This window comes from Trichechus manatus, unplaced genomic scaffold (assembly GCF_000243295.1).
Source record: "Trichechus manatus latirostris isolate Lorelei unplaced genomic scaffold, TriManLat1.0 scaffold00114, whole genome shotgun sequence".
In the NCBI taxonomy this organism is placed as follows: domain Eukaryota; kingdom Metazoa; phylum Chordata; class Mammalia; order Sirenia; family Trichechidae; genus Trichechus; species Trichechus manatus.
This window is the reverse complement of record NW_004444050.1, coordinates 5,943,985-5,960,653: the sequence shown is the minus strand read 5'-3', so window position 1 is coordinate 5,960,653 and position 16,669 is coordinate 5,943,985. Positions and strand designations below refer to the sequence as shown.

General features: G+C 40.0%; 1 protein-coding gene across 2 annotated transcripts in view; it reads right to left on the bottom strand.

The window, feature by feature from the left end:
* The window catches only part of HECW1 (HECT, C2 and WW domain containing E3 ubiquitin protein ligase 1), a 495,956-nt gene that overhangs the window by 79,334 nt on the left and 399,953 nt on the right, over positions 1–16,669 (bottom strand). For both annotated transcript variants that reach the window (XM_004383962.1, XM_012557718.1), the window contains 3 exons: positions 14,527–14,661; positions 6,123–6,228; positions 5,070–5,166 (listed from right to left, as the gene is read on the bottom strand). In XM_004383962.1, the coding sequence (XP_004384019.1) occupies positions 5,070–5,166; positions 6,123–6,228; positions 14,527–14,661 (338 nt within the window). The remainder of the gene's footprint in view (positions 1–5,069; positions 5,167–6,122; positions 6,229–14,526; positions 14,662–16,669) is intronic.

Sequence of the window (16,669 nt, the reverse complement as noted above, 5' to 3'; positions counted from 1 at the left end):
TTCCACGGCCCCACAGTCAGTTTCTGATAGTCATTCTGGGACTTGGTTTTGATGAGATATTTCGGGTCTTACTTAACCTGGGGTCCATAGTTCTCTTAGGGCCCATTGTTATGTGTTGTGTTGATGTTAGGTGCCATTGAGTTGGTTCCAACTCATAGTGGCCCTATAGGACAGAGTAGAACTGCCCCATAGGGTTTCCAAGGAGCAGCTGCTGGATTTGAAATGCCAACCTTTTGGTTAGCAGCTGAGCTCTTAACCACTATGACACCAGGGCTCCTGGGGTCCATTAGCCATCTGAAACTGTATGCAAAGTTTTATGTTTATACGTGAGGGAGGGTCTGTAATAGTTTTCATCAGATCTTCAAAGGGGTCCATGACTCTAAAAAGGTTATTAGTTTCAATACTTGATAATTTCTGATTGGAAATTAGTATTTCCTATTCTAAATGTCCTGATTCCAGGCCCCACACCCCCCTCAAGCTCTGGAAAATTATAATGGTATAATTCCACACTGTAACAAAACCTTTAAGGTTTCTTGGATTTCATTTTAACACGATAGTACATAATAGGGTTTAAAACAGTTTCCCTTCCTTTGGAAATATATTCCACTCTTTCACACAGGGGATTACTTTTTTTTTTTCACTTTTCACATAATTTAAGTGGGACCCTAGTGCCTTTGGTGAGTTCAAATTTCTCCAAAAAGTGAGCAGTGAACTCATTACATAGTGGTAAAATGGATAACATTAAAAAAAAAAAAATTCAAGAGCAGGAATGTGTCAGAAACTCTTTAGATAATACAACTCTGAATATCTACGAAAATCCCCTAAATGTTTAGATAATGTGAGTCAAAGAGCAGCCCATAAATGAATGACCCATATGACTGAGTTGGCACTGTCTTCTGTGGCTCAGTAATGAAACCTGGACAGATAATTCTTAAGACTTAGATGGAAGTGGGAGTGACAATTACTTATTTGTTCATGCTAAAGACCTCTCATTTTCTCTAAAAGTAATTAGTGTTTCCTATGTTCAAAGTTGAGGGCCAGGTTCCGAGGGGGGCAGAGCGGTACAAAGACAAGAAAGATATGGGTCCTGCTCTAAAGAGCATACAGTGTTGTAGGGAGACATAAGTAAAGGATGTAATACATGAGATCCACTCCTACCACCACCAGTTACCATTGAGTTGATTTTGATTCATGGAGACCCTGTTCAGTAGAACTGTCTTAAATAGGATTTTCAATGGCTAAATTTTTGGAAGTAGATCACCAGAACTTTCTTTCAAGGTGCCTCCTCTGGGTGGACTCGAACCACCAACCTTTTGGGTAGCAGAAAGTGCTAATCCTTTGTACTACCCAGGGACTCCAATACATGAGATAATGGGAAAATATCTTAGAGGTACAAAAAGTGTGCTATTAAAGTAAGGTAAAAGGAACACTGAAGTCTGCCTGGATCACCAAATCTTTGCAAAGGAGGGAGCATTTGATCTGAGTCTTTAAAACAAAATGAGATGCCCTTATGAGACAAGTTATTTTAGTAGAGGTGAAGGCAGAGAGTGAACAGTTTGGTAAAGGTAGAAGATGCTAGAGGATAAAAAATTAGAGACAGGATGGAGAGTAAGGTAAGGGCCAGACTTTGGAGACCTTGGAAATTGTGCTTAGAAATCTGGACTTTATTTCAACATAGTGGGAGTCATGGAAGCTTTTCTGAAGGGCAGGAGTGGCATAATTTGATCTGTGCTATAAGAAGGTAACTGTGGTTACAATAAAGTGGAGAGAGAATATCTTTTAAGAGATCCCCACAAAGTCAAGAAGAAAGATGATGAGGACTCAAACTTGGACTATGGCAGGGAGAAGAGAAAGGAAGGCCTGGAAGAGAGAAAGTGAAGAGGTAAATGTTTAGATTGGAGGTAGAGGAAGAGGGAGAAGTTGAGATGAGGCGCAGTTGGGAGAATGTTGGTTCTAATATGTACAGGGAAAAGAGGTATCAATGACGTGGTTTTAGAGAGGGAAGAATAGTGAATAATCCCTCTTGGAGACGTTAGCAAGGATTTGAATGGCAAAGATGGTATTTTAAGGCATTGGTAATTCTTTGAGGAAGTCAAAGTGGAGTATTACAGGTGTCAGTCAGAATCCAAAGAGTACACCAAATGAAAATAGAGGAATTAGAGGCAGTCATTGACTGGACTCCCCACCACCTCTCCTCCTCCTTTACACAAACCCCCATTTAAACATGTCAGTAATGCCTCCATTATGGTCCCCATTTCAGTGATGAGGGGACTGAGTATAGAGGATTGAATAACATGCCCTGATCAATAGTCCGTAAGTGGTGGAGCAAGAATTCAAACTCCTAGGGACACACCCTTAAGCACCAAGCATCTCCAGCTTTGGAAGTGTTGAGTAGTAAACTGAAGGAGAGAGATCTTTGAATATCTTGGTGAGAAATCAGGATTTAAGTTCAGGGATATTTTCTCTTTCTTCACTTTGGAATCTATTTCCCTTCCAGACAAAGCGATCCAGAGTGCCAGAGATACTCGATCAAAGATGACCCTAATGGACAATATGATTTAAGTGGCTAGAACATATATAATACTTTTTGCTTGCTTGTTTATTTATTTTTTAATAAGGTCATCCAACATTGCGTTAAGCATTGCTGTTGTTAGGTGCCATTGAGTTGGTTCCGACTTACAGCATTCTACGTATGAAAGAATGAAACACTGTCCGGTCCTGCACAATCCTCACAACCATGCTATGTTTGGGCCTATTGTTGCAGCCACTGTGTCAATTCATTTTGCTGAGGGTCTTCCTCTTTTTCACTGACCCTCTAACTTTACAAAACATGATGTCCTTCCTTCTCCAGAGACTGGTCCCTCCTGACAACGTGTCCAAAATACATGAGATTAAGTCTTGCAATCCTCACTTCTAAGGAGCATTCTGGCTGTACTTCTTCCAAGACAGATTTGTTTGTTCTTCTGGAAATCCCTAGCATATTTAAGATTCTTTGCCAACACTATAATTCAAAGGCATCAATTCTTCTTTGGTCTTCCTTATTTATTGTCCAGCTTTCGCATGCATATGAGGTGATTGAAAATACCATGGCTTGGGTCAGGTGCACTTTAGTCCTCGAACTAACCTCTTTGCTTTTTAAACTTTAAAGAGGTCTTTTGCAGCAGATTTGCCCAATGCTATACGTCATTTCATTTCTTGACTGCGGCTTCCGTGGTCACTGATTGAGGATCCAAGTAAAATGAAACCCTGGACAACTTCAATATTTCTCCATTTATCACGGTGTTGCTTATTGGTCCAGTTGTGAGGATTTTTGTTTTCTTTATGTTGAGGTGTAATCCATACTGAAGGCTGTAGTCTTCGATCTTCATCAGTAAGTGCTTCAAGCCCTCTTCACTTTCAGCAAGCAAGGCTGTGTCATCTGAATATCTCAGGTTGTTAATGAGTCTTCCTCCAATTTTGATGCAGCTTTCTTCTTCATATAGTCCAGCTTCTTGGGTTATTTGCTCAGCATACAGATTGAATAAGCATGGTGAAAGGATACAACCCTGAAGCACACCTTTCTTCACTTTAAACCATGCAGTATCCCCTTGTTCTGTTTGAACGACTGCCTCTTGGTCTATGTACAGGTTCCTCATGAGCACAATTAAGTGTTCTGGAATTCCCATCCTTCTCAATGTTATCCATAATTTGTTATGATCCACACGGTCAAATGCCTTTGCATAGTCAATAAAACACAGGTAAACATCTTTCTGGTATTCTCTGCTTTCAGCCAAGATCCATCTGACATCAGCGATGATATCCCTCATTCCACATCCTCTTCTGAATCCGGCTTGAATTTCTAGAAGTTCCCTGTGGATGTACTGCTGCAACTGCTTCTGAATTATCTTCAGCAAAATTTTACTTGAGTGTGATATTAATGATGTTGTTCGATAATTTCCACTTTCTGTTGGATCACCATTCTTTGGAATGGGCACAAATATGGATCTCTTCCAGTCGGTTGGCCAGATAGCTGTCTTTCAAATTTATTGGCATAGACAGTGTTTCCAACGTTGCGTCTGTTTGTCGGAACATCTCAATTGGTATTCCATCAATTCCTGGAGACTTGTTTATCGCCAATGCTTGCACTTCCTCCTTCAAGACCATCGGTTCCTGATCATATGATACCTCCTGCAATGGCTGAACTTCGACGAATTCTTTTTGGTACAGTGACTCTGTGTACTCCTTCCATCTTCTTTTGTTGCTTCCTGCATGACTCAATATTTTGCCCATAGAATCCTTCAATATTGTGACTCAAGGCTTGAATTATTTCTTCAGGTCTTTCAGCTTGAGAAATATTGAGTGTATTCTTCCCTTTGGGTTTCTAACTCTAGGTCTTTGCACATTTCATTATAATACTTCACTTTGTCTTCTCGAGTTCCCCTTTGAAATCTTCTGTTCAGCTCCTTTACTTCATCATTCCTTCCATTTGCTTTAGTTACTTTACATGCAATTAAATGTTAATGCATTTAGCATTAAACAATTATATTTCAAAAATAAAAAATCATGTTTTTTTACATAAATAATTTTTATAATAAAAGCTATTTTTCTTCCTTTCTCTGCCCTCCTCCAGATCCATGGAAATCACTTTAGCATCGTATAAGTATGTAACCTGACAAAAGGAGTCCCTGGGTGGTACAAATAGTTAACCTATTTGCAGCTAACTAAAAGGCTGGTGATTTGAGTCTACCCAGAGGCACCTTGGAAAAAAGTCCTGGCCATCTACTTCTGAAAAGTCAGCCATTGAAGACCCTATGGAGCACAGTTCTACTCCGACACACAGCAGGGTCACCATGAGTCAGAATCGACTCCAGGTCAACTGATGTTTAACCAGACCATATGACTCTCTGATCGTGCCACTTCCCAGGACACTAGAATCCTCTGGGTCCTTCATTTTGAGGATTCAAGTTATAATTTAAATGCACAAATAAAATGCATTATCAGCTTCAGCTCTCTCTCCACAGAGGTGCTTTTCCACTTGGATTAGTAGCTGGAGAGACCTGGAGTTACAGGGACAAGAGACAAGCCCCTACCTGAGTGCGTGGTTTCTTGCCAAGCTTGGCTGACGCTCTTGCAGCATTTCAAAAATGTTTGGCTGGCGCAGAAATGCCACTATCTTGTCATTATATGCTGAAACAGACAAAAGGGCAGAGTTGTGGTTGAGTCTGCAGCCCAGAGATAATTTATCTGATGACTGGAAAATGGTTGCTTGACATGATATCAGGATTAACGTTGGAGTTTGAAAGGCAGGTAGCATATTCATCAAAAAAAAAAATGTAAGCTGTTGAGGTTTTTCTTCTTCATGTGACATAATAGTAGTATTATTTTTAAAAGATCACACTAAAAGTGAACTAGATCTAAGTTAATCATTCTTAATATCCTGGCACTTAACTGGATGTTAACTCATCCCTGGGCGAACAGATGAAGGAGAGTAAAATGGCTCTCCAGGGTGGAGGAGAATCCTCTCTTCCTTCTAACTTCTCCTGGTCATTGTGCCATAGTTCTTACGACAACAGATTCTGAGTTCAAAGAAATCTTTTTCTGAGCACTCTACACTGGCGACCCATGGCCATGAGTTAATTTCCCAGTAGTGATAATGGAAATACCAGAATCCATTTAGACCCTCTCACCTCATTTCCCTTGATACTGGTGGCACGTGTTTTTGGAAAGAGGTATACAGTTAGGGTAAGGGGTGAAGACTCTGAGAACTCTTTTCCGTAAATATGTGGAAAGGAGAAGTACAAATTAAAATCTGCTGCTAACAACAATGAAATCCATCACCTCATCTGAACGATGCCCTCTTGTACTGAGGTAACAAATCACTGAATGGAATAAAGAAAAAGGGGTATTAGGGTTGGGAAGAGAATACAGAAGAGAGAGAAAGGGGAAGAGAGGAGGACAAAGTGAACAGGAAGGAAAAAAAGAAAAGGGGCAAACGGGAGGATGAGAGCAAAGGGTAGGAGAAGTAGACAGTACCGTAAAAGAGAAGAAAGAAAACACAGAATCTTGAGTATTAAAGGATTCATGATAAGAAAAACAAGTCTAAGTGTTGGTTAGCCAGGGGTGCAAAGAAGTATGATACATACCCAGTGGCAATGACTCATGTTGATGTTGGCTTCGAATAGCAGCTACTAGGCTGTGTCCTGGCCGGGCCAGTAAAGAGGCTCCTCTATTTCTAGAGACTTCAGAGGCCTAATTTCAAAATAAAAGTGAAGCATTGGAAATCTGCCATCAGTTTAATATGATCTTTTGATACCAATTTTTCAACATGAGGGGCAAAAAGACCTTGACATCTCCTAAGTCGAAAAACTAATAAAGTTACAATCCCCAAAGTGATGCTAAATAAGCAAGTTAAAAAAAAAAAAAAAAAAAAGACTAAGTAGAGTGGTTTATGTGACACATTATGGTTTTTAGGAAAGTGATTGTGCCAAAAGTCATCAATGTTAATCAACTTCATGATATTTAAAAGACTAAGAAAACATTTCTCTTATAAATGTTAAAGAGAGAATTCTAGGTAAATTATTATTAGTAAAAGTAGGCTTACTACCTTCCTTTCCAAGAAGTAGCATTGAACTTCAATAGTGAATGTGGAAGGGATCTGCTATTTTAGATGGTATTTATTAAACTCAAATGGCCATTCTTTGCTGAGGTACCTACTATTCCATCCACTATACTGGCAGCTCTTCACACAGCATCTCATATCCTCAAAACAGTTCTGCAAGATAAGCATTATTAACCCCAGTTTCAAAATGGGGAATCTGAGGATCAGAGAAGTTGATTGAGTAAGTTGTTCCAAAATTTTCAGCTCTGCGATAGAGAGTCAGGATTCTAACTGATACTTGACTGCAAAACATGCTCTCTCGTGCTATTGGCCTGTATTCAATATCTTGGTTTCGGTTGAGCATTTTGACAAAACTTCATGGGATAAATACCTTGCTTCGCTCAAAAGTGATATTTATGAAGATTAACTTTAAGCTCATTTAATTTGATTTTTAATTTGAATAAATCCCGTAAGTTCTAGAGTACGACTATGAACTTTCTACCTTGACTCCATCTACATTTTGCTCCTTAAGGTCCATGAAGGGTAAGCTTTTAAAACCTAGGTACAAGTTGCTTTCCACATTATAGTACATTCACCAGATATATGCGGTTTAGTGTCATTCTGTGACATTTGGCAAAGTATGCTTAAATAGGCTTTAAAACTATTTAAACATTTTGAAGATAACTTTGTAAAGATACCTATAAAAAGCTCAAACATGCAGACACAAAAAGAAAGAAAACCCTCCCTGTGAAAGCAGTATGAAATTCACTCATACATAATTCAGGAGAAGTGATGAGAATCTATGCTGCAAAGTCTAGAAAGGTCAAATCAATCCCAAATGGTGACTTTAAAGACTAGGCCACATGTGGTATTGCTGATGACAATGTAGGATGGCGTACTTAGGGCTTCCTAATTAAAGACAAGGTAATTGCTGGTTTTCTTTCTGGGTCCTACTTCCATACTCCACACAGACAAGAATAACAACCTTTGTTTGCAGAGATGTGCTACCAATTCCCTATCTGCATGTGGCAGTCTTTGAGCTGCTTTTCTGGAAGAAGGGACTCAAATCCATCCCGTCTCTCCTAGTCCTTCTCATTGTCCATCGCTCACTTGAAGGACAAGGGAACAGATTCTCTGCCAATGAGACTGGCCTTGTCATTTTGATGCCATTAACACTCAGCTCTGCCAGGCTGATATAGCCAGATACAAAGACTTAGAAGCCGGTATTTATGCAGCATGATCTCCCAGTCTCAACGAAATATTTATAGTGCAAAAACGATGAAAGAAAGGTTTGCCGATGATTAGACTACCCAGTACTGAGTCCCTAAGTTTCTCCCTTTTTTCCATACATGAACAAATACGCAAAGCCTTTCGGGGACTGAAACAAGATGGCTATGGGAGAAAATGCTTCTCCTTCCCTTGGAGGGAATTATGTCAGTCTGCCTTAATGTGCGTTTAAAATATGTTTAATGCTACACAGACAAGATTCTCCAAGACCACTCAACTGAAGATTATCTAAGGGATGAGCTACAAAGAGAAATTGGGAAAGCGGATAGATCTGGTAACTCAACTTGGAGAGGGCTTGGCTGTGCACTGAACTCAGATATGTTCAGTGTCTCACTCCGGGCAAAGGTGCCTAATTGTTGGTGGATGGTCCCAGAATGAAGAGGACTTTGAAACAGGAGGAGGCTCACCTCTATTCCTAGCTGTCACAGGTATCTGGTATAGCAGGTGCACTCTAGGGAAAGATGGTGCCTACTACCGAGGTCACCTGTGCACTGGCAAAACTAAGCCAGGTTGAAAGACTTCAGAAACTAGCTGAAGTCCAGGTACCCCACACGGAGATGACTCACTGATGAATCAGCTTGAGGCAAGCTATGAGTGTGGTAGAGCAAACAACACAGGGAAATGGAGGACATGAGGAGTCCCTGAGCCACAGAAACATCTGTTGGGGGGAAAGGAGGTGATTGCACAGTTGACACTAGATGGCCTACAAACTAGAGCTCAGAGGCCGGGAGGGTTAGACAGAAATGTCCTCTCCACCGAGGTGCCCTAGAGTGTACGGGGAAGAAGACAATTTCAGGCAGGGCTGGAGGGGATTCTGAGATTCAAAGCCTGGGCGAGAATTTAGTATGCACTGAGGGTTCTTCTAGACTTCAAGCGGTGTCAAATGATCCATTCTGAGGTTGATGTCTAATATAACTGAGTGACTGATGTGGATTTCACTGATAACATTGCTTTTCTAAACCAAAGAAATCAAACCTTTTACTGTCCAGTCAATTCTGACTCATGGCCACCCCATGTATTACAGAGTAGAACTGTGCTCCATAGGGTTTTCAATGGCTATAATCTTATGGAAGCAGATTGCCAGGCCCTTCTTCTGTGGGCTTGCTGGGCGGGTTCCAATCTCCAACCTTTGGTTAGTAGCCGACAGCTAACTGCTTGCACCACCCAGGTACCTAACATTGCTTTTGTAATGACTGACAATGCCTAGAAGAATGAAAGTTCCATTTAAAACCCAAATTACCATGACTCATTGAATTCCTTGGCATTTACTTGATCGTTTTTCCTTACTGAGTTTCTCAGGTGCGTGCATGTATACGTGCATATATGTGTGTTTTCTCCCAGTGGCCTGCCTCTCCCTGGACACACGAAGACCAGTCTTCCTTGCCTGGGTAGAACCTAATGTTCAGTAGACTATTTTCAGGGTTCTTTTTTTCTTTTGACGTTGATAGCTTTAATCAAAATTGTAAATGTGAAAACTTCAAACATTCAGCTCTCTAGACAAAACAAAATAGATATACCCAGAAAATAGGTTTTGGGAACTGGTAAACAAGTTTCTCTTCTGCATAGCAATTTGGAAATGCAAACTGGTGGGTTTTTTTTTTTTTCAAAAGCTGTGATTGAAAATTGTAAGTTTTAGATTGCATTTGGGTTAATGATCAGCTAATGCTCTCCCTGAAAACGCGGGGGACCTGATGGTAAACAAACTAGCAAGAACAGAGGAAAGGCCCAAATGGTGAATTTATATAATCTTTACATCCCTTTTGGTTTCTTCTAAAATTAGATCACATACAAAGTTTTCAGAATTATCTTGAGGAAATAAAAGAAGACAGATCTATGTCTGAGTTGTTTAACTTGTCTATAACAGTAAAAAATGGGCAACAAGCACAATGTACAAAAAAAGGTTTGAGTTAAATTATGATGAATTCATATGATAAAATAGGAGAATTCTAATGGCGTGAGAACTGTCCATGAGGTAACGTGATTGTAAAATAGGACGCAGAACCACAAACACGATCCCTATGTTTATTTCTCTGGGTATCAGGGAGTGTCTCCAGGTACGGGATTATGATTTTAAGTTCTCTCCCACTCATTATGTATTGTTGATAATTAAAAAGTTATCTTCAAGTGCGTCAGACTTTTACAAACTTCCGACCAAACCTGCAGTCAAGTCTAGGTTACAAGAACTCAAGAGGTAAATTACCAAATTTAAGAAGCAATGCAGAAATGACTCTCCCAAAAGGCAAGCATCCTGAATGAGGACACTTCCATGTCATCAGAGCCAATGGAATGACGTTTGCCATCAAAGAAGCTGGCTGCACAGAATGACTAAGAGTGACTTCTGCCTTTAAAGTGAAAAGTAAGTTTCTTTTTCCCACTAAACTCTCAACCTTTCCTGAAGTAATCATTGTTAAGATTTTTTGTGTGCGCCCTTCTAGAAATTTTCTACGACTATTCATTTTCTAACCTGACCAAGATAAATGGTAAAAGAAATGAAAATTATGTGTTCTGCTTATCCTTCCTTACTACCAAAAAACCCAAATCCCTGCTGATCTCTTAACCACTGTAGAGAAACTTCTTTTAATTCTGTCCTTGAGGGCAATTTATAAAAAAATCAACGGCTGAGCAAAGCAACACTCAAGAGAACGGCTCATGAAGGTGTAAATAAAATATTGATTCCTAAGGTTGTGGCCTAAGAAACGTCTAATTCCCCATTGCCCGTGATATATGAAACAGAAAACTCATGGATTATGGAAATAATTCACCAATTATTCCTGCGTTTCCTATTTCTATCTGTGTAACTGTCATTTCTAACTGGCTATCCTGCTGTTTTCACACCCATTATTAATTCATCTCAAGAGACTTGTCTTCTTCCCCACCGGGCTTTCCTGCTCATTTTACCTGTGGGTTGTTAATGGGACTAGGATTCTCTTGGTTACAAGTACTGCAAACTTGGAATCAAGCCTCACAGACTCTGAGAATCACAGCACTGAAGTAGACCTTGTCTCCATTTGCAGATGAGGAAACTGAGGGCTCCAGAAGGAAAGGAAGACACAGTAATACACAGCCCCTCTGTGGGAAGAGTCCCTGGTGGTGCAAACCGTTAACGCGCTCTGCTGCTAACCGAAAGGTTGGGAAGGTTGGAAGTTCCAGTCCACCCAGAGGCACCTCTGAAGAAGGCCTGGTGATCTACTTACGAAAAAACCTGCCACTGAAAACCCCGTGGAGTACAGATCTACTCCGACACACATGAACGCCCGTGTGACCGAGGTTCTTATTTAAGTTCAGTTTACTTGACTGTAAAATATGACTCTTAACTGGGGCAGTACTACCGGGTGTTCGGGAATCTCTGGGGCTTTTGTTGTTGTCAACATGGCAATGACTGGTGAGGTGGGTGCACTGCGGACACTATTGGATGGGGCCAGAAAAGCTAAAGGTCCTGCAGTGGAATGGGACAATTCCACACATTCAAAAATTGTCCTGCCCAAAAGGCCATGGCGTAGTGGTTAAAGCACTCAGCTGCTAACCCGAAGGTTGGCAGTTTGAACCCACCAGCTGCTCTGTGGGAGAAAGATGTGGCAGTCTGCTTGCGTAAAGATTACAGCCTTAGAAACCCTATGGGACAGATCTGTTTTGTCCTATAGGATCTCTATGAGTAAGAATAGACTCAATTAGCATTTTTTTTGAAAAGGCCAATAGTCTTCCTCTGCTGAGAAATAAAGAGCAAAATGATCTCTAAAGACCATTTTTACACAAAAAATCATCATATTACTTCTCTCAGATTCATTCAGTGGGTTCATAAAAAAGTCTCAACTCTTCCATGTGGCATTCAATGCTCTCCAGAAAACCAAGACAGAGCAAATGGGGACTTACTATTCTGGCCATACTGAACCATTGGTTGGCTCTCCATGAACCTTTCTCAATCCTATTTCTGTACTTTGCTTATGCTGTGCTTTTGGGGATTGCTCTTCCTCCTTTGTCCCTAGCCAGATTCTACCTATTTTCATCTAGCTCAGGAACTTTCTTTTTAAGATGGCTTTCCTTGGTCTCTTTTGAACTCCTAGAGCACTCGTCCTAACCTCTCTCTTGGCACTCAATCATGTTCGGATTTCTCTTGTTACTTACCTAGGTGTGTATTTTTGGCCTGGCAGAGATCATGTCTCATATTTCTTTGCATTCCACAGTGCTCACAGCAGGCCATGCCCTTAATCAATGTTGACCATAATCTCACCACAGCAAACACAACTAGCATTTCTCACCGCCACCTCTCCTCTATTTTTACACTGGGGTCCTCTGTCTCCCTCATTCCTGAGGTGGTGCTCTTGCAGTAGGAGGGACCAGATATTTGTTTTCTTAGAGGCTGGGTCTTTGTTTTCACTGGTAAGTTGCCTTGGAGTCAGATCTCCTCCGCCTCCCAGCCTCTCTCGGTATTGCTTTCCTTGTTTCACCTTGTGAAAGCTTTGGCCTCACCAAAGCTAACAGTAGAGAGGGGTTGGGCAGTCATACGGGAGGAGTTTGAATACCTGAAGAACAGAGTCAGTTGGCAGGTGGATGTGCTAGGAGGTATCAGCGAGGAGCCATACGGATGGCTGATGTACACTAATGCCTTTTCATTGTCATGTGTTAGAGTCAGTGAGCTCTTGGCGGATGCAGATGGCATTTGTCCATAATGTTGATATTCAATATATAGCGAAACCTGTGAGAGCCAGAACTCGACGGGACCACCTTGTTTTTCTGGGCCTTGCAAGTTTTCTGCCTTTGGCAGGGTGGAGTTCACCACTTTTCTGTTACTCTCTATTAGTGGAAAATATTTGAGTTTTCCTTGTCTGATGGCCTTCTGCCTTACACGGGTTCCGGCTTTTGCAGGTTTTACGTAACTGTATTTAGCTTATTTGATAATATTAACCAAATATTTCAGAACAGGTAATGCAATTGCTACCCATGATCTCAATCTTGTTCTTTCAATTAGAAGTGTTTTTAATATTTATGCTTTCAGGCCAATTTCTCAAAATTGTAAGAGTTCAGTATCTTTAGAAGGTTTGACTGACTTTAGGTAATTAGTGTTTTTATTTTATTGACAGCAAATCTGCCTGCAGCACTGAGGTTCTTTGACCATATGGAATTACTCTGTATTAATGCTGAAATCACCTTAATAATATTAAAGATCTTGGATATGTTTAAGTTAAAATGCTGTATTTCAGAGTTTTGAATTTCTCTACTTTCATCTTAAGACAATGGATTTTGTTCTTTCTGAAGTGTTATAAAAATGTAACAGAGAGGGGACTCTGAGGGTTGAGCTGGGAAGTTGGGGTGTTGTTTTTGGTAGTTTATGGATATGACCGTGGGTGACTGACATCTAGAGAGTCCTTACACCTAAATAATGCTAGATTACACGTGCTCACTTTAGGTACGTGCAGAAAGAAGGATTTAACTTGCTTTCAGCATGTCATAATACAGTGATACCTAAAACGACCTCTGAGAGAAAAACTCATTTTATCATATTGGCATTAAACCATGAGTGCCCTTGGTTGGGAGTAGTTACGTGTCTCAGGTTATAGAGAGCATTACTCCTCAAAAAATGGTCAAGAAATTCATTTGTATGCTGTGCTTTGTTTATAATTGGTACAGATGCTTCAACCACAGGCTCCTCTCTTGAGACGTATGCTTTCTGTCAGGAGGAGGTCACGGTCAGGTGTATTGTCATTGTCACAGTTTCTCCTGAGACGTCCACTAAGGCTCCCTGTGGGGACCATATATATATAGATGCCTTTTTTTTTTCTCCTCCTCTACTTATTTAGTTTTTTACCTCATTGTAACCCTATTCTACACACTGTTTTTTTTTGGAAATTATTCTCTGGGCTCACATCTCCTGAAGTCCTGGTGGCACCCATGAAAAGAAGGTACAGATACTTGGGAATTGTCAGTTAGGATATTCGAACGGACTTGTTAATAATATTGTCAGGAACTGATCAGAAGTGGAAAAGAGCTGTATTTTGAGTTTTGGTCTGAGAAAGGAGGGCAGGAAAGAGCATGGGATGTAGAGACGGTCGTTCAGAAAGGCAGTGAAAGTGATGGTAGGAAAGACTGCAGCCATGATGCCCCAGCAGAAGGTAACCATGGGTGGCGAAGAACATGTGAAACCAGGGAAGAGGACCTGGGGATGCAAATAGAGCATTCACGTAGCCCTGCTGATTTGCCCCAGATTTTAGCCTACGTGTACTTTATTGAAGTCTCCAGGATCTTACAGAGAGGTAGACGTTTGGAGTCAGTCATACACTGCATTGCAGTTCCATGGTCTTGTAAGAATTCACATGTGCCCTTTAGGCTTTAGGAAGCACAGTGTCAGCCATAAGCATGGGGATCTACTGACATTGCATCTTCAGTTTCCTTTAAACTAGACAGATTTTTAGTAGCGGTGATTGTGTTGAAAAAAAGGGAAGAAAGAAGGAAGGTAATATGAAGATAGGGTTAGGGAGGTAATTGGGTATCCCAGGGACTGTCATTCATTCTTCCACACAGAGCAGTATCTAATGGCTTATTCCCTTGATAAGCAGGCAGCCCCAGAGCCCAGCCACCAAGAAACAGTTCTGGTCTTACTAGGAGAGGAAGCAACTGGGCCGCCCTATGAGCAGGTAGCAGTGGTAGGAGTGGGAAGGGGTTATTACCTCTCCAGCACTGTAACTTCGGAGCCTCTGGAGGTGCTGTCGATGGGGCAGATGATTGGGAAGACGACCATTCTGAAGAGGGATTCGGGGGTCAATGAAAGTGGTAGCTCGACTGTTGTGGTCCACGAAAAAAGACTGCAGAAAAAGGCACACTGCATGAGAGCGAGTTCAAACGAACTCAGTAACATAAGGGAGTGCTATGAGCTCTGTTATCTTGTTTATTTCTCTTCCTGCTCCCCCCACCCTCATCTACTCAAAACTCATCTAGCTAGACGGGGGACTGGGGCACTGTCCTTCTATTTGCTTAGCAGTTAAATGAAGCAGTATCAGTCACTGACAAAAACACTTTACACTGTTTGTGTGGCTTATAAAGTAGTGATTACAATACTTTAGTCAACACGGAACACCAAGGAAATAAAGCCTTTGATGGAGTATAGTAATAACCAAAAAAAAAAAAACCCAAACTCGTTGCCATTGAGTCAATTCTGACTCATAGTTATTAATAATTTGTAGACCATTTCATGCAGTTTTAAGATAAATTGGCTTTTCTTGATTACAGAATTAGTACATTCTCACTGAGAAAAATTTTCAAAGGATAAATATAAATAGGAAGAAGATAACCATAATTACCATAAATATCACAACCTAAAGATAATCACTAAAATATTTTGGTGAATTTCTTTCTCATCTTTTCTTTCACTATATATACATACAGATATATACATATTTTCCCCCACAACAGAATCTACAGTTTTATAATAAGATATTTTCACTTATTATTTTATGAATATTTCCTTAATTTAGTAAGTGCTTTATTAACACAGAATTTTAATGAATGTATGGTATTCAGTTTGGATAGATGTATGATCATTAATTTCAGTACTATTATTGGACATTTTGGACTTTTTATTGCTTTAAAATAATGCTTCAATAAACACTCTTGTACATAAATTTTTGTGGCATGTCTGATTATTGTATATACTAAAATACATGACAAAAGTTATTCTTTAAATCTAAAAACAAACAAACATAAAAAGCAGTTGCCCTTGAGTCTATTCCGACTCATGGTGACCCTACTGCGTGTGTTAAGAGTAGAACTGTGTTCCACTGAGTTTTCAACGGCTGGTTTTTCAGAAGCAGATCGCTAGGCCTTTCCTCTGAGTTGCCTCTGGGTGGACTTGAACCTCCAACCTTTCGGTTAGCAGCTGGGTGCTTAACCGTTTTTGAGCCACCAGGTACTTCATGAATTGGAATCAACTTGACAGCAACTGGTTTTCCATTAAGTCAAAATTATATTCTTTAAATCCTGACTTATCTTGGCTATTTATTCTGTCAAACTGATGACTAGAAACACATTGACCTACTATGATTGCATGTCTTCCATCTCCTTTCGTGTTTCTGTTTGATTTCTCAATATATAATGTGATATGGTGTTACTTGGCTCATAAGGCGTATGATTATCATATCTTTATTTTAATTGTGGCATTGGTTAGTATAAAATCTTTCTTTGACCCCATTTCATGCTTCTGGATATGAACCCTCCTGTGTATGATACTGATACCCCACCGCTGATTTTTCTGTTATTTTCAGACTGTACTAATATTATCCTTTTATTTTTAAACTTTCTGGATCATATCTTAGGTATGTCTTTTTATAAACTGGATCTGTTTGTTAACCAAATCTGAAAGTGTTTTCCTTTTGATATGCAGGTATATCCTATTTCTACCTATTGCCATAACTGTTATGTTTGGCTTTACTCCTCTTACCTTGTTTGTATCATTTCTATTTTCTTTGTATCCCTCTGGATTTTTTTTTTTTTTGTTGTTGTTATACAAACTTTATTTTGTTTGATTTGATCTTTTATAGAAATTTGAAAGAGAAAAGTCCTGTTTCAAATGATGTAAGTGGTTGCCCTTTAAGTTTGTCAGATAACTATAGTAAGCCTCTGTTTTTCAAACGATCTAATTTCACTCCCCTTACGACTGAAGGGCACACAACAACAGCACTTAACTCAGAATTTAGCACAACGTTCTTTCCCGTTTGCTTTCTCTTTTCCTGCTTCCTCGTGTTTTTCGGTCTAGTCTGGGTGTATTGATACTGATTATTATCATACAATCATTTTATTTTTATTACACATATTTTT